This window comes from Rhododendron vialii, chromosome 13a, assembly GCF_030253575.1.
Source record: "Rhododendron vialii isolate Sample 1 chromosome 13a, ASM3025357v1".
In the NCBI taxonomy this organism is placed as follows: Eukaryota; Viridiplantae; Streptophyta; class Magnoliopsida; order Ericales; family Ericaceae; genus Rhododendron; species Rhododendron vialii.
This window is the reverse complement of record NC_080569.1, coordinates 18,610,407-18,633,651: the sequence shown is the minus strand read 5'-3', so window position 1 is coordinate 18,633,651 and position 23,245 is coordinate 18,610,407. Positions and strand designations below refer to the sequence as shown.

The 23,245-nt window shown below is 39.4% G+C and overlaps 1 protein-coding gene across 6 annotated transcripts; it reads right to left on the bottom strand.

Annotated features, from left to right (window-relative positions):
• Window positions 1-4,432: 4,432 nt before the first annotated feature.
• Window positions 4,433-13,541, bottom strand: LOC131313515 (choline-phosphate cytidylyltransferase 1-like). 6 transcript variants are annotated; one of them, XM_058341857.1, is made up of 9 exons: window positions 13,330-13,393; window positions 13,120-13,277; window positions 11,585-11,698; window positions 11,323-11,418; window positions 10,456-10,498; window positions 10,004-10,159; window positions 9,762-9,842; window positions 5,309-5,407; window positions 4,433-4,948 (listed from the first exon to the last, which is right to left on the bottom strand). In XM_058341857.1, the coding sequence occupies exons 2-9, from the start codon at window positions 13,272-13,274 to the stop codon at window positions 4,778-4,780; spliced, it is 915 nt and encodes a 304-aa protein (XP_058197840.1). In that variant the 5' UTR covers window positions 13,275-13,277; window positions 13,330-13,393; the 3' UTR covers window positions 4,433-4,777. The 6 variants fall into 6 exon arrangements, 4 of the variants coding, with proteins under 4 accessions (XP_058197840.1, XP_058197839.1, XP_058197841.1 ...); XM_058341856.1 differs by having other exon boundaries at window positions 13,120-13,287; window positions 13,319-13,340; XR_009196227.1 differs by adding an exon at window positions 9,556-9,666 and having other exon boundaries at window positions 4,835-4,948; window positions 13,120-13,536.
• Window positions 13,542-23,245: the final 9,704 nt, after the last annotated feature.

Sequence of the window (23,245 nt, the reverse complement as noted above, 5' to 3'; positions counted from 1 at the left end):
CCTCGTGGTGTAATGAAGGAAGTCTTCTCCTGATCAGGCCCAGAAATGGCAATTTGATGATATCCCCGATATGCGTCGAGGAAATTCATTCGTTCATACCCGGTGGTTGCATCGACCAGCTGGTCTACCCTTAGGAGGGGGAAGCTATCCTTAGGGCATGCCTTGTTCAAATCCATGAAATCCACACAAACGTGCCACTTCCCATTTTTCTTCTTCACAACTACGGTATTAGACAACCACTCCGGGTAGTAAACCTCTCGTATAGCTTTGGCCTCTAATAATCGGTCCACCTCCTCAATAATTGCATCCACATATTGTACGGCCACCCTTCTTTTCTTCTGTATCACAGGTTTGTGTTGAGGGTCCACATTTAGATGGTGGCAAATTACATCTGCGTCTACTCCGGGCATTTCTTCTGGCACCCATGCAAATACATCAACATGTTCTTTTAAGAACTCTAACAGTTCGGCTTCCTCTTCCATTCCCAGTGACTCCTCAATCAGAAAATACCTCTCCGGATCAGTCTCACTGATCTGTACTTTCTTTAAGCCTTCTACCACTTTCTCGGCCGGGTTCCCTCCGACATCCTTGATGGTCGGTTGATCCGAAACCTCGACCGTATGAACATTGATGGGCTTTGGGGGCTTTTTTGATAATGAAAATCAAACACTGTTATGCTACCTTTTGGTCACCTTCGATCTTCTCAATTCCGTTGGATTCTGGAAACTTAACCTTCTGGTGGTAAATTGAGGGCACTGCCTTCATCTTATGCAACCATGTCCTCCCTATAATCGCATTATAGGGTGACGGTACGTCTACAACCAGGAAATCGGTTCGTAACACCACTGTGCCTGCCCAAACGGGTAGCGTTACCTTCCCCATGGGCCATACTGCTCCTGCATTGAATTCGACCAGAGGAGTTGTCGACTGCACCAAATCTTTCTGAGTCAATCCCAACTTTTTAAACGCATCGTAGTCTAGTACCTCTGTGCAACTCCCTGAGTCCACCAAGATTCTATTGATGTCATACTCCGCAGTTCGTAAGGTTACCGTTATGACCAAAGCATCATTGTGAGGCACCTAGACTCCTCCTTGATCCTCATCCGTAAAGACTATGCCCTCGTCACATACTTCGCTTTCTTGTCCTCGTTTGTTTCTCAACCACATAACATGCTGGTCGTGTTTGACTTGCCTCTGAACAGCCTCACCTCATTTCTCGTATAAGGTGTGGCTAATCCATGTATCATATGGATCACTCCCTTTGGATTTTGTTTGTAATCCATCTCTCTTGCTTTCACATTCTCTTTGGGTCCTTCCTGGATAAACTCTTTGAGGTAACCTTGAGCAACTAGATCGTCAAGGTGCCTCTTGAACATCTCACAATTCTCGGTCTTGTGACCCCAATTTTTGTAGTAGCTGCAGTGCTGACTCGTAGCTCGTTTTGCATCTTTGTCTCCTTCCAATCTTGGGGGCCACTTGAAATAGGACTGATTCTTTATTCGATAAAGAATCCTATAAATTAGTTCTTTCCAAACCGTGGTTATTGAAAAGAAAGACTTGGGGTTAGGTGCTTGTCTTTCCTTGTATGGCTATTTCTTGGCCTGCCCATACTCTTTCCTTTCCCTGTAGGTTTTCGGCTCTAACTTGTTTGTCTTCTTTATGGGCCTTTTGCCTGCTCGGCAATGACTTTGCCGTCCTCCCAGAGTATGTCATCCTCCATTCTGGCATGTTGTTTGATTCGCTCCATTAACTTTGCCAACGTCGCCATCGGATTCATGTTTAATGACCGGCGTAGCTCTCCCCGAATAGGCAGCCCAGTTTTGAACGTAGCTATCGCATACTCCTCGCTGCAACTTTCAATCTCATTGAAAGTTTCCCAATACTTCTTTGCATAATCTCTGATTGGCTTGCTCTCTCCCTGCTTCATTGTGGAGAGGCTTTCAAACATCTTTGGAGCTCTCCTACTTGTTAAAAAACGAGCAGTGAATTCCTCGGTTAGCTGCCTCCATCCTAGTATGGAATGCAGCCCCAGCTTATGGAACTAAGATAAGGCTACCTTCCCCAGACTTGACGGGAACATCTTGCACATAATGGCATCGTCCCCATCGTGCATGAACATAGCCTATTGGTAGTGTTGTATGTGAGCCAAGGGATCCGCATTTGTCTCTTAAAGGACGAATGCGCCATGCTTCACCCTGGTCGGCAGTGGCGCAGCCTTCTCGTGAATGGGAAGGTTGCAATGTTACTGAGGGCCTTTCGTGCAGTTTCTCGTGCAGTCATGGTTCTGTCTTCTCGCCCATTCGTTTTGTGAGCCCCATTTTTTTTCCCGATCGGCATCAAGTCTCTCGTAGCTGTCCCTGTGGTGCATTCTGGTCCCTTCCTTTTCGGGGGTGGGGCTCTGGCTCCTGCTCTTTCTTTTTCGTGAAGAAGCTCTTTTCCTTTCTGGAGTTTGACTCCTACTCCTGCTTTTCCTTCTTCGAGAAGGAGCCTTTTTGTACTCTATCATTACTCGTTTATCTCCCCTGGAATTTCTTCATGAAAGTCCAGAGTCTTCAGGATGCTCTTGGATCTGTTCTAACTCTCAAATCTCATGCTCTCGTTCCTTGATCAAATGAGCGAATTCCTCTATTTCTTGCCTCTTCCTATCAAAGATGTCTTCGCTGTTATGCACACCTTTCGAGTGTGCGACTGACTCTCCTTCACGGCGAGATTTACTCCTCCGTGTGGATCCTGTGGCCGTCCTGCCTTCCCTGTTCTTAGAGCTATCAAGGACAGTCAGGGGGTTGCCCTTGCTAGTTGTCTTTTTCCCATGTTCGGCTTTGGGCTTTCTCGGAGTGCCCGATGGGGACTTATCTCCTCCCGACCTAGCAGGTTCATTGGGTCATGCGGTGTCTTTGGATCTTCTTCCACCATGGTCGTTTTTAAAAGAGAACTCTTTCGTTCCCACAGATGGCACCAATCGTAAGAGACGAAACTGAAGGGTGTTTGAAATAGCACGTTGAACGTAACAGCTACTGGAGCCTCTTGACCGGAACCCTAGTTCTTCGTCGGAACCCTAATCTGCAAAACAGACAGGGGGTGAGCGCACCTTTGGCTCTCGTGGCAAAAGCCCTCTGATACCTAAGTTAGTATCACGTACTTGTTTGAACCCTGATTATCAATAGGAAAGATATATGATTGCCGTGTAGCGTACCTTTTCCCTCGTATTTATAGAGTCATGTATGCTTGTTGCCCAAGCATTCGTGCTGCCCTAGGTTTCCTATCTTGTATAGAAAACCCAAACAATATTGGATTCTCGTTCCTTTATCGAATTATTACCTTCACCCCTTTTTAGGACTCCTTTCCCTAATGGGCCGAACTTCCTTTCTCGATTAGGAGATTTATTAAGATCCCTTATTCGCGAGATCCTAATTCCTTTTGGAGTACTTCTTGTATTGGATCCTTCTGGAGCACCCCTACCGCCTTATCTCTTAAGGTAGTGTTCTTTGTGTATCTCCCCTCTGTTCGGCCATCCTCTTGCCAAACGGATTCTTTCACCAGGTGCGTTCTTGTATCGCCTGTATCTGTTCGGCGACCGCCGTCCCCCAAATAATACGACCTTTATTTACGACGTGTTCCCAGTTTCGTGGGGGACCAACTTTATGGGATCCCCCAGATAATACGACCTTTATTTACCACGTGTTCCCACATACTTCGTGTTCGGGTACTAATTGTGTCTGTTCAAGAATATCTCCCTACAGTTTCGTAGGGGACCAACTTTATGGGACGTAGGGAGTTCATGATAATTATAGAAACTCCTAAACCCAGCTAAAAAGCTATATGATCTTTCCGTGAAATTTAGGAGTTTGCTCCTTTTTGGTCTCCGAGGTCCGAGACACCCGACACTACCCAAAAACCCAAAAAAAAAAAAACTTTTTTGTACTCCCTTCGTCCCATTTGTTAATCCCAACTGGAGTGCCAATTTTTGTTGTCCCGAAAAAATTACGAAAAAATTATCCAACTTCAAAACTAAATGGGCACCATTGAATGAATTTCCTCCTTTACTCTTCCTTTTTAACTAATAAAGTAAGAGAAGGTTATGATTAAATGGTAAAATTAGAAAATAAAATGATAAGAAATATAATTATCAAGTTGGAATCCCCTAAAGAGATCAACAAATTAGGGCAGAGGGAGCAACTTTTATGACCCAGAGGGTACCAAGATGACCATAAAATTCAAGTTTCTAGAAGCCTAGACGTAATACATGAAATATCTCACTTATTAGCATCACAAGCTTAATCGGAAATGATCTGATTTTAAGAATACATAAAAATCTGAAAAGAGAATACAAAGGCTGCTCAACTTATGCAAAACAAACGTACAGACAATGCTGTAGTAAAGGCAACTCGGCTATAGCCTAAACAGTTGAACAGCAAATGGGCAAAAAGGGAGATAGACTAAAAACTCCAAGAGATTAAATTTTCATATCAAAATTGTTCTCCCACCAAGTTGCATAACAAGGCGAAAACTGCATAAATAACTAAAAGCTACCCATATGTTTAAACTTCAACAATTTCAATCCTAAAACTTGTTTCAGTATCTGCAATAATTATTCACATACTCAAACTTCCATTTCTTACATCCAATACTAGGGAGAGCAACAGATATACTTATTGAATAAACAATTCCCACTCATACCAGAATCTAGGTTTTGCAAACTTGCACATCTGCTATGGAACCGTACATACAAGTTAAAGTGGACAACCAGAGGAATGCAAGAAGAGCACAATGAAGTAGTTCATTCCAGTTCATGTTCATCATCGTAATACTCTTCTTCAGTACTATCATCGTAGTAGTATTCACCATCATCATCCTCATCGCAATCGCCTTCTTCATCGTCATAGATAAGTCCTCTTGTTTTTGCCTTTGCCAGTAGTCGCTCTTGTATTTGGTCTCTGATGACAGTACCCTATGGAAAAAAGAAAAAAAAAAACCCCGAGTTTCATCTGAATGGAAGATTTGATCTTTTTAAAACTAAGAAAAAAACCAAGAAGAAAGGAAACTGTAATCAATAATCTCCTGAATATGCCTCTATTGAGGAGAAAGTCTAGCTCAGATACATTCTGTGTGAATATTGTACATAAAATGTGGGCCAATTTTGGAATATATCTCAACCACAAACCACATTTTATGTTCATCATTGGGGTGCCCAAATTCCATGTCATGTGCGTGTGCATGTCATGCATGAAGTTCAACAATTCACTGAATCTTTCACCTTAGGCCTATTTCCTAACAACATTTTTGTCATGGGATGGGTTAAGGGTCTCACCATTTTGTGGCAACTTTCTTCAAACATTTCTAGGAAGCCAGCAACCAATCGATCAGCATTCTCCACCCATATGTTACGCTGCCTTTTTACGGTTTCTATCTGCAACATAGCAACCACAATGTTCATTTAATCATCCACAAGGCATTAGTTGTAAACGCCAATCTTCCATTGCATAAACTTCACATATCATGAAGCACAAAAGCATGTAAGCGAAAGGCAAGTGATTCCATATACACCTCATTCATCTATACCATGCAGTAGTCAAACATTGAATAGGGCATACAACAAATGCCAAGTCCTCATATCCCCCTTTACACATGCCAACATGACTACGCCAACCACATGATTAATGAATGCAATGTCACATTGTCCAAGTAATGTCAATTCCCACAAGCACACATATGTCATACAAAAGACGTGACATTTTGAACCCATGAGACTAGAAGTCTCCCCACGGTCTCAAAGTATTCAAACCTAGACGCTCTGATACCAATTTGTCATGCCCTCGATTTTCAACGTAAATAAATAATACATTTCGATAAAGATTTCTCGCATGTCATAAATAAATACCCAAAAGAGTTTCCACCTGTTTAAGTTTACAAACCAACTCCCAAGATTTAAGGAATTACAACCTTGGCACACCAGCCACGGAATAAACTTATGTACGAGTACAAATCTGTTTAGAATATTACAAATATTTTAGAAAAAGGGGATTCAAGAATATTAGGTTACAGACCCATCTTAAATCCAAAGAAAGCCAATTACTTAGATGGTTAAGTAACTAAAACGGTTAGCTGCCAAAAAAATATCCTTCATGCCTAAGCATACGAATGCATGCGAACTACTGACCGGCACTTGAACCTGAAAAGAAAGATTAGGTTGAGCTACACTAGCCCAGTAGGAAAATCTTTACCAACTTTTTATGAAAACATGGTGATATGTGCAAAGAAAGGAAAACAAGAGGAAATAGCCCAAACAACGAATACAACCAACTCATGGTTATGCCACTCACTCAAGGAAATCGTTCTAAGATACGCTATAATCACATTATACCATATAGCTCGCAATACTCAAGCAATTCAACCACCTCGACACGACTCACTAACACCAATTTCCACCATAGGTATTTCCACCCCTTGCGTTACCGTATAACACCACGAGGATTACCATGTTACCACCCCATGCGTCTCGGCATTCCCCAACACTTGGGTCTCCGTATTACCACCCCTTGCGTTACGTAACCCACCTAAGTCTTCGTGTTACCACCCCTTGCGTTACGAGACTTCCTAAACCACCTTTGACTCAAACATTGTGTCCTTGGATTGGATACTTAGCAGTGAGTCCTCCATTCCTATGAAAATTTGTGTGTGACACATGGACACAAAGAAACCAAAAAAGGAAAGAAGCAAAAGAAAAAGGGACCTGTCATGCTTATGACTTATGAGAGCCATCGCAAAAACATGAAATTAAAAATGGGGTTTTTAGATGCCAACACTTTTTTTTAGCTTTGTCTTTAAAATAGTCCTTCACATATTATTCCTACCTATTCTTTTTAAAATAGTCTTAACCCATATTATTTCGGACAAAAACACCCCTCACATTTTAAAATTAACCCCCACATATTATTCTTACCCAATATTTTTAATAGTCCTGACCTATGATGCACGGACACCGACACGGACACCGAAACCGACACCGGGACACGGGAATTCTAAAAAAATGGGGACACAGACACGGCGGGGGACACGCCACGTGTATATTTATTTATTTATTTATATATATAAATAAATAAATAATTATAGTTTAACACCCAGAAATTTTAAAAAAAATTATAATTTAGCCCCAAATTTTTTTAAAAAAATTACAGTTTGATCCCCAATTTTTTCAAAAATTACAGTTCGGCTCCCAAAATTTTAAAAAAAATTGCAATTTGGCCCCTGCCGTGTCCCTAGCGGTGTCCCCCTCAAAATTTAATATTAAAATATGGGACACGCCACGTGGCGTGTCCCGTACGTATCTCCGAGGTGCCCCGCCGTGTCCCCGTGTCCTGACACTGCGATTCTTCGACGTCTAGAGGTGTCGGTGCTTCATAGGTCCTAACCCATATTATTTCGAACAAAAATACCCCTCGAATCGCATAACACAGTTCACATAACGCACAATTCACATATTACAGTTTCACAGTGCACAATTCACATATTACAGTTTCGCATAGCACATAGTTCACATAGTTCTAATATGCAATTCATATAGTCCACCACACAGTTCACATAGTGTTGTCACACTCTAAATAAAAAGTTCACATAGCCTCAATACACACACATCACATAGCCCACCACACAGTTCACATAGCTTTGCCACACACTAAAATAAAAAGTTCACATAGCCCCCCACACAGTTCGCATAGCCCCAACACACACTCAAATACACAGTTCACATAGATACTCCCTCCGTCCCAATTTTCTTGTCCCAATTCTATTCTAACCAGATAAAAAAACTAGTTATATCTTTAAATTGGTAATGAATTTTAATCCAATATGGATCTTGTTTGATAGATCTCGATTTGTTCTATAATACAATATTTTTAAAATCACCTAAAACATTATAAATTACAAGATATAATCAATTGAAAAGTGGCACGAACTCCAAAAAGTGACAACTAAATTGAGACGGAGGTAGTAACTCACAAAGTTCACATAGACAATAAATACACAATTCACATACGAATGCATGTATTTTAAAGGGCTTTTTAGAGGCCAACCTTTCTTTTTTAGCTTTGTCTTTACAATAGTCCTTTTAACATATTATTGCTACCCAATATAATCCTAACTCATTATTTCGGGAAAAAAAATACCCCTCCGCTCACATACCCTCACCACACACTAAAATACACAATTCACAGTTTACATATGCAGTTTACACAATACATCACACGGTTCACATAACTTCGCCGCACACTAAAATAAATGGTTCACATAGACAGCTCACATAGCCTCACCACACACATTTCACATAGCCCACCACCCAGTTCATATACAAAAATACACAATTCAAATAGTTCACCAACACAATTCACATAGAAAATTAAATAAGAATTCTTCAAAAAAAAAATAGAAATCAAAATCAGAGCCTTATTTTTTAAGAACACGACATTATTAATTTATTCAGTAAATTTACATAAATGTGCAGTGGGTGTGGAAAGAGACAAGCTATTTCTCCATCTACCTTGGCATTTCTAATCCAATTACCGACAACTGCTCAGTCGAAATAGTAAACAAATTCTCCACATTCTCTAATTTCATTCCACTCACTAACAAAGTGCCACTTAAATACACAAAAGAATAAGCTCGGTAAACAAATTCCAAAACGAATTGTTGAAAGGATATACAAATAGATGGTGAGATGAGATTAGATGAGACAAGATTGATGATCAGAGAGCTCACTCTGCCTTCGGCTTTGACGTTCTGGAGGTCCAATGAAATCTTTTTGTCTCTCATCTTCCTTCTTCGACAACTTCCATGTCTTGTCAAAATACAACTGCAGTGGTGGTGCGGCGGTAGAGGTAGAGGCCATGGCAAATGGATCTTTGTTTTTGTTGATCTCTCTTTCTATTACTCACTCCTCTGTGTTTGGATTGTGAGTGGTTAAGGTTTGGTTTTTTGGTGTTGGTTTCTTCGTTCTTCTTCATTATCCTCGTCGTCTGTGTTTTCATCATCGTCGTCATCGTCAATGCGGAGTGAATCGGCAATGGATCATGCCAACCATGACATTGTTCCAAAGACGAAAGAAGTATTTTAAGGAGTTTATGGGGTGAAAAAAGTATTGCAACATAACCAAGCCTATCAAGGTTCGGCAACAATATTCAGGGTTGGATGAAACCGAACCTAAAAACTAAGACCGGCCTTTAATTTTCTAATTAAAAAATTACCAACCAAAAAAGGAGAAAAAAGTTACCATAATATTAAGCCAAAAATTCAACATTATATATGGACTAAAATTATCTTCATGCATTGGGAATTTGCTGATATACGCATGGATTTCAACGTGCGCATTCGAGCCCAGCCAAACCCCCCCCCCCCCCCACCGAGAGGAAAAAATGAGGCATCCTCCAAAAACCCTACTATTCACCGATGTATAGACCTCAGAGCACGCGACTTTCATAGACAACTATTACATTCCTCAGGTTTTCCTCTCAAACGAATTGAGTATCGCCCGAAAGGATTACGAGAGAAGTTTCAGAGTAAGACCTTTTTCATCTTCTGTTAACACCTTTGGAAAGACAGGTATGAAGGAGGTGCAAGTCTACGTCGACTGGTAGGAAAAACAAAAAACCAAATACTCATTGAACGCGCTCCTCGCTGTAAGGCCAACTTGCTTATTGTCATAAAAAAAACTACAGTCTCTACACATTATCAAACCTTAAGCTTATAATTAGTAGCATGAAAACAGTAACCTTTTCTTCCACTTTCTCTTGATGTTTCTGAACTTTCTCACGCAACTTTTTCAGTCCCCTGTTCACTCTCAACCTCTTTTCCTGATAGAAAGAAACAGTGGCAAAAAAAATTAATAATCAGATTTCTGGCTGGAAAAAGAAATCAGATTTCTGGCCACCAAAGAAGTGTCCGAAGAATAAAATGTGCCAAAGAAGATGTTGTACTGCACTTGAAGAAATAAATAAGTGATGGCAAGACATGCCTTCACATAGCTGACGCCAAGTTCCTTTCTTGAGTATCCCCGGTCCAAGTTGCGCAATACATACTGGTTATAATCTTTGACAATCCTCATTATTATATCTGATGTTGAGATCCCTTCAGTTCGTTTTGTCTCCTTAAACTTCCCTAAAGCCTTGACCTGAAACAAGACATTTATGTATTGGACTAAATGCGTCTTTCATCACCTAAGGAGCAGTAGCTGCAAAATACAGGTGCAAAAGAAGTACAAACACTGATACAAGCGAAGGCCAAAGAAAGGGGAATATCCCCGCGGAAATCCTAATGGATAATAACAGGACTGAAATATAACCCATGACACTGTAACAGCCAAACTAAGCTTAGATGCAAGACAAGAAGTAAATAAGAGTTTTTCCAAGTCAAAAAGTCAGTTAAATGGCTATGAATAGATAAGAGAGGGACACTATTTCAACTTACAAACTCATAAACATCCTTGCCTGCCCCACTTGCATCAGCATAGCTGAAATTTAGAGTAAATAAAATCTATTAAAACTTCGTGTAATTGCAAAAGCAGGACAATAGAACTCCAACGTTAAAATCACTGGGCATCTAGTAATCATGTACAAAAGTGACCACTGAGTGAATCTCCACATTATACAACTCAAAACGAGGACAGAAGTAAAATATGACATGAAATGAGCATAGACTAAAAAATGACTCCTAAAAATGCTAATAAGAAAATAAAAGAATCCATTTTATTTCTATGACATGTAAAACCAACAGTCACAATATTTGTGCACCCCAACAGGTAGTTGAGAAGTTAAATGCTATATGCTGTGTCGGAAAACATTTCCAGGGAGAATCTTCTCAATAAAAAGATACAATTCAAACTTGAGAGATGTTTTTCTAGATACTGTGGACATAATTCAAAGATTAAAAATAGGGACCAAACACCAACCTTCATGAACCATTACAAAGCATAAAACAAATCACAAAATACAACCTATGTAACTTGCTTCTTGAAAAACTTTTGTTATAAGGGAATGACCAAAAACTGAATTTTTTTAGACGTATGCAGATGGTTCTATGGTTTGGTGGGCGTGTGGTGGTAACTATGTGACCAAATGGTGTGTCCGAGAATGTCTCCCCACTTACAATAATTAACCCTACCTGAAGTTCGCCAGAAGAATCAATTTCCAACGGAAAACAAAAAATCAAATGTGAATTTTAGAACAGAGTATAATCAGTCTACCCTTCATGGCGTTACTTAAAGATTTAAACGGATCAGTACAAGGACAAAATGAGTTCATTGATAAAGTGTAGTTTTGGGTTGGATAACCTTACGGAAGAGAGTCGTGTGCTACATAGTCAATTTTATGTTTGTCAAGGAACTCTTGTGTGATCACCCATGGTGCATCAGGAATTACTTCATCAACCCACCTGAATAAGCAAACAGTAAGGAAATTTACTCAATTGACTAATTTATTGGTCCTGATAATATACGACTTTTCGAAACAACCAAAAGGACTAATCCAAACTAAAATAACACTAACTTGCATATGTCAAAATCAAAAATTGAAATTTTAGGTATCAACATGAAACCAACTTGCAGTGGCGGAGAGATTCATAGCGTTCCTTGTCAGTCATGACAGTTTTGCCCTTGTATTTATGAGTCACTTCATCATTGCAGCATCCAACAAGCAGATAGGAGTTGGGAAACCTAGATTTAAACACATGAATAGGAAAACCCAACGTTAAAATTAGCATCAATGCCACCAAAGCACTTCCAGAAGCATGAACCAAGAAAAAGCAACCGTCGGATCAGGCTACATCTCTTGCATTGTTAACATTCAAAACCTGAGTAGATTTACTCGAGAAAAGAGCTCACAATGAACGCACAACTTCACCAGCACTTTAGAAGTTAGTGACCATAAGCAGTTGCCTTTAGGAATTGGACTATATCTACATTTATTTATCTTGCAAAGTTAGGAAACATTTAAAATTATCCAGCCTTTCCTCATTCACTGATTGACCTTTTACCCTCCAGCCAGAATCAACATACTCCACAAAATTCGCTATGCATCAGATACAAACATTTGCAACATGGAGAGCTTGCAGGCCTTCAGGATCAAAGAGTAAGAACATGGAGGTCTACGGGTGGAGTTCTTTAGTTAGAGCATTGGTCTATATATTTAACTTAGGACTTGAAAATATTGAGGGGGCCTTCATTGAGTCATTCTTTGGGGGGCCTAGGCAATGGCCTGGTGGGCTTAGCCAAAGGCCAGCCCTGTTCCTCTCATGGAAGCCAATTGTGACATGCACGAACAGTGGAGTGGAGTCCCATCTATCAGCAAAACATTGAGCTTTGTGGGGCACTTTGGGAAGGGGCTTCTTCCACCATGGTATGCAGGAGTTGGCCATGCAGGTTTGAGCTGCTGTGGCAGATTGATCACGAACGTAATTGAAATCAAAACGGGATGGTTTGCAAAATTCAAGTTGGAATGAATATCATTGCGTGTGTGTCGCAATCTTGTGTACTATGCATACGGAAAACATAGTTATTAACTTCATAAAAACATTTAACCCTCTAGGAAATCCAATAATGTGCAAGTTTTTCCTAACTGTATCGCAGACTAGGATGTCTAGGTTTGCCTATAAATAATGAACTTGTGGAAATTCTAAGGGGTGCGACATAGGAAAGAGTTGACAATGACATGTACGAGAGAGGTTTCGAGTTTGGACTCTCATTTTTCTCTAACAAGGTTTTGAGCATTTGTACTTTTTTTTCCTCTCCTTCCCGTAGGAAGCTTGTGTTGAACGACGAATACTAGTGTCTTGCTATTGGTTATGTGAATCCAGGTTTTGATTGTTAATGTATTCAAAATGAAATAAAAATCAAACAGACAGAACCAGGACAAAAGAATAAAATTGCAGAAATGACCTAATACTGCAACTACATAGGTGTAGAGCCATCAAGGCACACATACGTTGAGGATCAGATTGAACATATATCTTCAATTTTGTTTGTTGACGACGTGAGAGAAAGCACTATGAAAACGACCCAATTCTACAAAAAAAATAAAAAATAAAAAATGACTAGAAAAAATTAAGAAAACGGAGGCAAAGTAAAGAAGGGGTTACGATTTCTTGGCTTGTTCGAGAGAGCGAGCGTGGCCGAAGTGGAACAGATCGTATATACCATCTGCGTATACCCGAACCGGATCATCCGTTGGTCGTTCACACACCAAATTGTCGCAATTGCTCTGCTGCTTATTCACCTCTAGTTCATCTTCCATTCTCTCTCTCTCTCTCTTTCTCTGACTCTCTCTCTAACTGCCACCTCTCTCTGCTTTAGTTTTGGGAACAGCCGAACAGCTCTCTCTCTCTCTCTCTCTCTCTCTCTCTGACAAAGTACCTTGCTTCTTCTGTTGTGGTAAAATTTCACTTACCTTCCCTGAGGTTTCTGCATTTCACTTTACCTTCTCAGTGGTTTCCCACAACGACATAAATATCTCGTTAGGTTTCTGCAATTGCAATGTCCTCCCCTGTCTGTCATGGTGCGTATGCACAAATGCTCTTACTCTCATTTTGAAGTATAGAAAACTCATCCATAATTACTAATTAGCATCCGATATTCCAGTTTCCACCATTGCAATTATTCGTGCCCTTGACGTTGGGCATATGACCCCATTTTTATTCCCATATTGCCTCTGCCGATTACTATTCTTTTACTAGGTTTTGATTCATGCACTCAAATTGAAAGTTATTGAAATGAATGCAATATGTATTTCGCTACGTTTTGATTTGTGCACTAAAATTGAAGGTTATTGAAATGAATGCAATACATATTTAATCTTTTTTCTTTTGTTCACTAAAATATTATTGAGTATAACAAAATCCAAGACAATTGAAGACGACCAATTGCCACACAAATCATTTTTCTACCAAAAAACTATGTTTAGAAAATTCAATTGCCACACCACCGTTTTAAATTTTTGACAAATTTATGTGTTAAGGTTTAAAGTTTTGGTAATTAAAATTTACAATCATAAGCTGTGAAAATTTACTTTAGGCCAGATTCCAAAAGCATTGCTTACTACTAACACACCCCACTACTTTTCCTCTTTTTTTTTCAAATAAGATTGTTTGGCTCGATTTATTTAAATCTACATATTGTCAAATATGTTATTTGCAAAAAAAATAAAAATCTTCAAACATCACAAGAAAAATGAAAGGGTCTTTAATTTCATTTTATTTATGCCTAGGCCTATATGTATATGGCTTCAAAAAAAAATTTAAAGTTTTTTTAATTTTTGTCAAAAAGAAAATATCTTTTTAAGTTGGATTTTTTTGCTCGATTTATTTAAAGCATGGAGATAAAAACTTTATATTCATTTTATACATCCCTACGTCTATGGATTTATATGACTCCTAAAAAAAATTAAATTTATTTGAAGCTTCATCAAATAGAAAATATTTATATTTGCATATTTAAAAGCAAATGTATATATTGTTTTTTATTGGCTTAATTGCAAGAACACCCCCTCAACTAAAAATTTTTTGCAACATCACCCCTCAACTAAAAAACTCGACAAGATCACCCCCACAACTGTCAAAAGTAAGCAACTTCACCCCTTACCCTATTTTCCATTAAAAAAATGGACAGACTGAAAGAAAAAGACCAACGTACCCCTAGGCTTAAGAAAACACGGTTTGATACTTGGAAGAAAAACGATTTCTCTCTCTCTATCTCTCTCGTCATGGATCGAGGTCGACCAAAACCCTAGAATCCATCTCCCATCTCATCTCCACTCATCTCCATCTCCATCTCCCACCTCCCATCTCCAATCAACAGAAGCAGAAACCCTAAATCGATAGCAAAAACCCCTGGAATTCGTAAAGTACGAATCAACAGACTTCGTTTAAATCCGTACAAGTTTTACCTGGTTCTCCTTCGTTCGAATCCGAAAGTTGTCTGTAAGTTCTTTATATCATTTTGTACGAGGTTTTTTTTTTTTTTTTTGATCCATTGTACGAAGTTATTAGGTCTAAAAAATCTGGGGGTTTAGGAGTTTTTGAAGTTTTTTGGATTGTTTACTTTAAAATTCTGAGATTAGGGCTTAAAAAATTGGGGGTTTTAAGGAACTTTGATTTATTTAAATTTTTTGCCCTAAATTCTGAGATCCGAGATTAGGGTTTTAAAATTGAGATTAGGGCTTTAAGAAATTGGGAATTACATTGGGGTTCTAAAAAATTGGACTCCCTAAAAAGTTGGGGAATTTTGATTTATTTAATTAACCTAAGGTATAAAATATCTGTTCATTGACTTGGCTATGCATTAAATTGTGTTTTCAGGCAATATTATAAATCTATTTTTATAAGCACATGCAATTTTTTTGGAAATTGCAAACAACCAATCATAAGGTTTGGTGGTACAGGTCAGAGTGAACAAGTGACAAGATCTTTTGCCCCAAGGGTAGGTCTCCCAATCCCACAAGTAAGAATGATTGAAATAGGGTAAATGTTTCACCTTAGTACTATGTATACAAATGTCTGATGTACTAAACATGGTGTAAATGTAGGGGTGGAGAAGATCAACAAGGATAGGGAATGCCCTTTGTTGGAGTGAACCAACAGGGTCTTCTATAGCATCTTATGGCAGTGGCAGTGCAACAATGCCAGGGACTGCTCCCAGGCAGTTAACCCAACGAGAACCATCAACCCCTCGCAGTACCTAGAAGTCTAACACTTGAAGACCAAATTTAGTACTTTTGGGATACTTATTGACTTGTTAGTAGTCTTTTGGAACCTTTATCTTAGTTTGAAAGTAGTATTTGTAACCTTATGTTGACTTGTTTCTAAGCACTCTATTGGTATTTGCAAATGGTAGTGCAGAAATTATAGGCAAATACTGCTTCTTCTTTTTTTTAGTGTAATGAATGGACACTATGTATTGATCTTTTGTTGACACAATTTGTTATGTTTTGGAATCAATGGAATTGTGTCCATTATTTCTGGGGTGCCTTATGGGAATTATGGACTGAATGTGAAATCTGGAAATGCATTATGTAATGTGCAATTGCATTTGTGTAATCTGTAGGTTTTGGAGCTTAAAAAAAGCAGGGTTTGGTGGTTATGGTGTTCTAAAGTGCAGTTTTTTTATGCTTAAAAACTGCAGGGTTTTGTGGTTCAAAACTGCCGTTTATGGATTGTTTTTGAAGCTTCAAAACTGTAATTTTTGGACCTTCAAAAATGCATGTTTTGATAGTTAGAAGTGCAGGTTTTTAGACAGTTTTTGGAGCTTTAAAACTGTAGTTTTGTGGTTATAAAATGCAGGTTTTGGTCTTAAATTGATGACTCCACAAATCTACTCATGGTGGGTCTATGGGTGTATGGAGGAATGCGAAGGAAATGAGGGATTTAAGGAGGGAGAATCTGGGTTTAAAAGGGTGGGATTTTGAATTTCTGAGTTTAGGGATTTCGAATTTTTGGGTTTAGGGAGAATGAGGAAATATGGGTTTAGGAGGATGGGTGGATGGTTGGGTGGGTGAGAGAGAGAGAGAGAGAGAGAGAGAGAGAGAGAGAGAGAGAAATCTTTCCTAGTCGTAGAGGGTAGGAGAGGTATGAGGAGAAGAAGAAAAAGTGGGTTTGGTGGAGGATATAGGGTTTGGGGGTAATGGAAAGGCATTTTTGGGTTCAAATTTACTTTTCCATCCAACTTTGGAATTTTTCGTCCAAAACACTAACAGATTTGGACGAAAAAGAGGGTAGGGGGTGAAGTTGCTTGCTTTGATAGTTAAAGGGGTGATCTTGTCGAGTTTTTTAGTTGAGGGGGTGATGTTGCAAAAACATGTTAGTTGAAGGGGTGTTCTTGCAATTAAGTCTTTTTTATTTTATTTTAGAACCACATTTGTATGTGAGATCTATATAATAAGTTGGTCTCTTAAAGTATTATTTGTAATAGAGGGAATCAATATCTTTTAAAATGAGTTTGAAAGGGCATTCATTTTTTTCATCGTTTTACAAAGGTAAAAGAGGCAAAGTGCTTTGTCACAACCTAACTGTTGAAAAGATTGAAATACCCTAAGCATAGGGCTAGGTCATTAGGAGCATAATATCTAGTAAGATCAAGATCGAATCCACAGGGAGCTTCGAATATAGTTTGTTCGGAAGTAGGTTTTAAGTAGGGTTTTTGGCATTTAGACGACCAACTTTTGGTTTTTCTTTGAATGGTGGTATTCTATCTTTCGAAAAGATTGGAAACAGGTTTAAACTAACTAAAAGAGGCAAGTCTAGGGATCATCCCTCCCGTGACTAAGACCATTTATCGATTCTCAAAGATAACACAAGTGAGAGTCAAAACCGTGTCCTCTCACCCAAAAGATTTAGCATTGAACTTGGTTTTTATCAAATGTGTACCTAGAATAGAGATAAACTCATATGAGCACATTTATCGAACACTTAGAGTGACAGAGTTCCTAGCATACCGTGTGCCAAGTTTTCTTGTCAACACGACATCAAAGAAGTTAACAACTCTAGTTTAGACCGAAAATCACAAGTTTAGTCTATTTTGGGACCTAACCTTTAAGCCTAAGATTAAGAGAGTGGTAAACAACCTAAATCATTGGGAAGAAATCACCCTAAGACTTAGCCAATACAACTACCAACTCATACTTGAAAAATAAAGCATGAAGATAAAAAGAGACATGAGATTTAACCGATAAAAATGGAAATAAACTTGATATTAAGAAGGATCTCGTCTATACAAACAACTTTAATAAACAAAAAAATTACCTAACACAAATTCCTTAAGGTGTTCATGAAGAGATTACACTTGAAAAGTTTGAAAAGCTACACGCCCCGTACTAAGACACGTCCCCAATTAGTATCCACGACATCCATACTTCATCTTTGTCTATCTAAACTCAAAGGCTTAGACTGGGTAACACATAAAACCAGCTCCCTTGTTACTAAACAAATTGTGTGCGTATAGAATGGGATCAAGACCAGTGGGTCGGTTCTCTCCTGAGTCTCATTAATGGGTTGTAACCACAGACTTTTTTAAGCGCTCCGCCCCCTTATATAGTCAGGGAAACTTTTCGACAACATTCCTCCAGTAATGATCTTCTCTTATAGATCGGAACTCGGAGTGATAAGAACGAAAGCCCTGGTAGAAGTGAATAGATAAAAAGTAGAAACCCTCCATATCAATCCAGCTCCATAGGAGACAATATGAGCAAAAGATAGGAATTCGTAAATCCCATAGAAAAAAACTCAATTCAGGGGGAGTGAGGGGGGCAAGGGGAATGGGTGAGTGGCCCCTTGCACACTGATGGACAAACCTTAGAAGCTCAAAGTGAAATAAGAATAATAGCCCTTTTTTTTCGAGTGGAAGCGTCCATTGGATTTAGATCAAATGCTTGTTTATTAAATGGAGTTCTTTCTAGAGAGAGAGAGAGGAGCAAAAAGTAGATCCTGAAAAAGTAAAACACGCTAGGCTATATATACGTCCCAATTTCTCTCTACAAATATCCTAAAAACATACTATAAGTAGCAAGTATTCCATAAGTGGAAAGTCAAAAAAGTAGCTCAAAATCTGGTCGAAAGCTCTAGATATCGATACCTGATCGCACAGGTATCGATACCATCTTCTGGAATTCCCCGAACTCAATTGGTATCGATACCTGTGAATCCTGGTATCGATACCCAATAAGCTGTTCAGATTGGGCAACGTTGGTATCGATACCAATGCACAAAAATAGGGATTCAGCTGTCTTCACTCCCTCCTTGGCCTACAACGGTCCCAATAATCACCCGATGCTTCATTTCTCTAATCTTGGGGCTCGGTGGCGACTAGCCACATGGCCTTGGATGCTCGGACACCTGCGAGGCATGTCTATGGCGTAAAAAACATGCATTATTCTCGCGGTTTACCTGAAATACTTAAGAAACTACTTTACGTGCAATATCGAATAAAACACTAACTTTATAGGCATAAATATGACATAATTAAGGACGTAAGCACCAAGAATCTACATTATTGGGTGCTTATCAAACCTCCCAACTTGAGCTTTACCAGTCCCTAGCAAACTAAACCGTACAAAAAAACAAAAAGAAAGGTGCGCAATCCTTCCACAATATAACTTAACACATGCTCACAACGCATCCAACTAGTAAGAGCTCAAAATTCTAACATTTATTCCATTCTACAACTCACAACTGAAAACTAGATGAACTAAGTACTAAGCAAGTTACGAAAGACTCATATCCATATTCAAAAGGAGGATGTGGGTTACACATATGTGCACACACACGATAGCAACCATATCCCATAAAAGTGCTTGAAAATAGGCGCTAGTGAACAAAAAATACCACATCTCATATGTGGAGAGCACTACTAACCGAAGGGTAGGGTACAAAAAAGAGAAAGAAAACAAAATAAAATAAAATTTGAGGGTGCCTATGCCAATCAACTACATAGACTAGAGAGAGTGATTCAATCGTTTCCTGTTCATCTATATAGAGGAAAAGAAAACAAATGACAAAATGATTCCACATAGCAACGTGCCAACTATACGGTTAACTAATTTCGAAGAGCTCCACTCTTCAAAAGGAAGACTTAAGAGCACCTCATGGCCTAAAACATCCATATGACCTACAATTCTCAAAAGAACTTGACCTTGAGCTCATTGAAACTTGAACAACTTGAAGCTTGGAAGTGATTCTTGCCCAATTTGATTCCTACCCATTGCCACACCGCATGATGGTAGCTACAAATTACATAACTACACCAAATCCCCAACTGAACCGGCAGACCAAAAATAGAATACAACAAACAAAAGATAATCCCGGGGACAGTCACCTATGAATAGAACCACCCAGACATGCCAAACCTATCGAACACCAACTTGACTGCACCAAACAGTAGCCACAACAAAACATCAACAGAACAGCCGCTGCCGAAGAAGACAGCCACAAATCAGCAGCTAGCAGCAAAAATAGATTCAGAAAAGCAACAAACAGTTAGGGACATGCCCCCTAGAAAGTATAAACATTCGAAGGGACAACCCCTCAAGGATAGGCCGATACTAAATGAAAACTGCCTTAGTTACAATCAATTGCCCAAGTGACGTCCAATGGACATTGTTGCACCTGGACCTTTGATTCCTGACATTCCAACTAAGATTACTCCTAATAATGAACATGGAATGAAATAGAAGAGCTTGTATACCTCACTAAATCATTAGTTACAGCCATTACCCAACATGACATGCAAAATTTTGTAGGTTACAGCCATTATCCAAAATCTCAACTATGATAAGGAAACCACATTTTCAACAGCAGACTAATATAGAGATAGAGATAAAATAACATAACAATAAAGATGACAATAACAATTCCCTTTTGCATTTTGGTGCTCACACCACAACACCCTTGAAAGACTCACATCTCCCACTCTGCCACTCTTCTTTTCACTCGGACTTACACTTACTATTGTTCTTGCTTTGTTCTTCATTTTCTTAGTTTGTTGTTTTTCCCCTCATTAGAGTTGTAGCTGCACTCTTGATCTATATAAATCTCTAGTTTATTTTGAATTCTGTTGGTTACATATGTTTTGCAAAATTAGCTTGTAGACACCCCAATTTGGCTTAACGATTATTTCAGGTCCCACCTTGGGGACCATCCCGATGATGATATGGATACAGTGATTGCTGATTGACTTCTCATGAACCTTAGGACTTATGGTGAGAACTTCTAGCCACTTAGAGGATCCAATCCAGAGCCAAATAGCCTTTCAGATAGGAATACAGTATTCTAAGAAAATCTATGTTTCGGCCGTAACATTGATCCCACGGCCTTAACATCATTTCTTCACCTGTGAAACTTGTTGCTTGAAAATCTCCCTGAGAGATTGATCTTTCTGCCGCCAGGTCTGTCCTTCGGCTGCTTAATCGTTCACTTGGCCGCCAGATCCAATATTTGGCCGCCAGATCGTCTATTTTTCAGATTCTTGAACGTTCTGTCAATTGTTTGATCTGATCACAAAACCCTAGCAGCCAAATCTTGATGTGTTCGGGCTACGTAAGGAGATTACCACGAGAAGTTCGTGTTGCCTTATAACTCCAATTCAATCGATCGATTTTGATTGGTTGAGGTGTGTCATCCCTATGCCTATATAAAGGAGCCTTTGGGTTCCGAAATTGACACATTCAATCACCCTCAAAAGTCACGAAACTCTACAAATATATTCACTCAACTCTGCACTACAAAAGCCCTAACCTTCCGAAGGCAGCCGTTAATCCGGCAATCAAACCCCAAAGTTCAAATCCTAAACCTAGGGTTTTCAGGAAGCAAATAAGTCAATTACACTCAATCTGAAGCAATCAAGCCACTAAGGGATTAATGTGGTGAGGCCCATGGGCCTTTGGTTTGTTTTATTTTTAGTTTATACATGCTAATCATAGGATTTTGTTTATCTGCTAATCGTGTAGTCCGGTGTGAGGAAGAACATCGGCTGGGTCATCGATCCATCGGCCGGTACATCGAACCAGGAGGATCCCTCGGCCGCGACATCTATTCACCGGCCGCATGATCCATATCCCTAGGACATATTTGTTTTATTCTACTTTTTGATGCATGTTTTATTTATTGTCTCGGCTCACCTTATTTACTGTTAAAAAAGGCTAAAAACAGATTACGTGTTAGAATTAAACAAAGCATGAGTTAATCATATGTTAAACAACTATGGGCTAGTCTCACGACTAGGCTGAGAGGGGTGCCTAACACCTTCCTCTTACTGTACTTTTGGCTCCTGTACCCGGAATCTCTATTTGTTTTTCGTAGATTTTATAAACTAGGTGACGACTCTGTTTTGATGATAACAGCTATCGTGTGGCGATGTTCCTAGCTATGGGAATATCCACGATCTTGGTTTATGAAGTAGAAAGCAAACAAACAAATGATAATCAATAAGTAGAAAGCAAACAAACAAATGATAATCAATCTGTATGGCAACGCCTCGCTCTGGGAGGTGTCTACAGTTTTTGGTGACTCGGCTGGGGACTTGAGAGTCATGACCAGAAAGTTCGACATAAGACTAACACATGTTTTATTTAATTCATTTATCATATGCATTGAGCGGGCAACCTCGTTGAGTTCACCTAATATCCCGGCATGTCACGGGCTATATTAGGGGTTCCAGCAAACTCCACAGTCACTCGTACCTAGTGGTATATCAAAAAGGAAATCACCCGATTGCTGCCTATGATGGGCTTACAAAAGGATTAGTGCCCTTTGACATTGGAGCACCCTTGAGACTACCCAAACCTTATATGTGTTAGAGAGCCATAGAACTTATCAAAATAAGGCAGGAACCCGCAAGTAAAGGAATTTTCCTGCATTTTGAGTTCTTTCTCACACCCTGTTGTTGTAACATCTCTTTCTGTGCAGAAGGGTTGGGATTTTCGGTCCAAATCCTAACCTTAAACGGCCAAGTACTACTTGCTGGTATTTTTCTTTTAAAGCAAACACGATAGGTAAGCCAAGAAAGCAACCACAGCCAATTTTATACTCTTACAACACCCGAAGTCATGCCAAACAGAGGTCTTTGCAGCCATCCTGTCTGTCATCTTCGCCTATCAAAACATCTTCACCGCAACGGTCCCAATCACTTTCAAGGACTTCGCGGTCATCTTCTCAATAAACCCGATCGTTTATCAAATCCCAAGCTTCACCAAACAATCCTCCCGCCCCCATGGCAGACAATGACGCCTCTATTGCCGATCTACAAGCTCAAATCGCTACTTTGCTAGTAGCAAGAGATGCTGAGGACAAAGTAAAATAGATAGAAGATGAGAATCCTCTTAAAGTAATAACAATAGAGAACCCTGAATTGGCCAAACAAGTCAAGGAGATCAAACTCGCTCTAGCCCGTTCACAGGGGGACCAAATTCTAGACTTTGAGGGACTCTGTCTCTTCCCAGATTCACAATTGCCTGAAAGATTCAAAATGCCAAACATTGAGAAGTTCAATGGAACAGGCAACCCTACCAACCATGTCCGCCATGTTATCAATACCTTGAAGCCAATGGGCTTGAATGATGAGCTCATTGCTCAATTGTTTCAAAGGACTCTCACTGGAAGTGCTCTCGATTGGTTCCTCACTTTGGAATTTGTACATTATCAAACTTGGCCCGAAATTGCCAATGCTTTTGTCAAACAGTACGCATACAATGTCTAAATTGAGTTGACCACCCGAGATTTGGAG

Coding starts and splice junctions, on each gene's coding strand:
- LOC131313515 (XM_058341857.1), bottom strand. CDS start 13,274: ATGGAAGATGAACTAGAGGTGAATAAGCAGCAGAGCAATTGCGACAAT. Junction 5,408..9,761: donor AAGAGAAAGTGGAAGAAAAG/GTTACTGTTTTC, acceptor GCTATGTTGCAG/ATAGAAACCGTAAAAAGGCA. Junction 4,949..5,308: donor AAGAAAGTTGCCACAAAATG/GTGAGACCCTTA, acceptor TTTTTTCCATAG/GGTACTGTCATCAGAGACCA.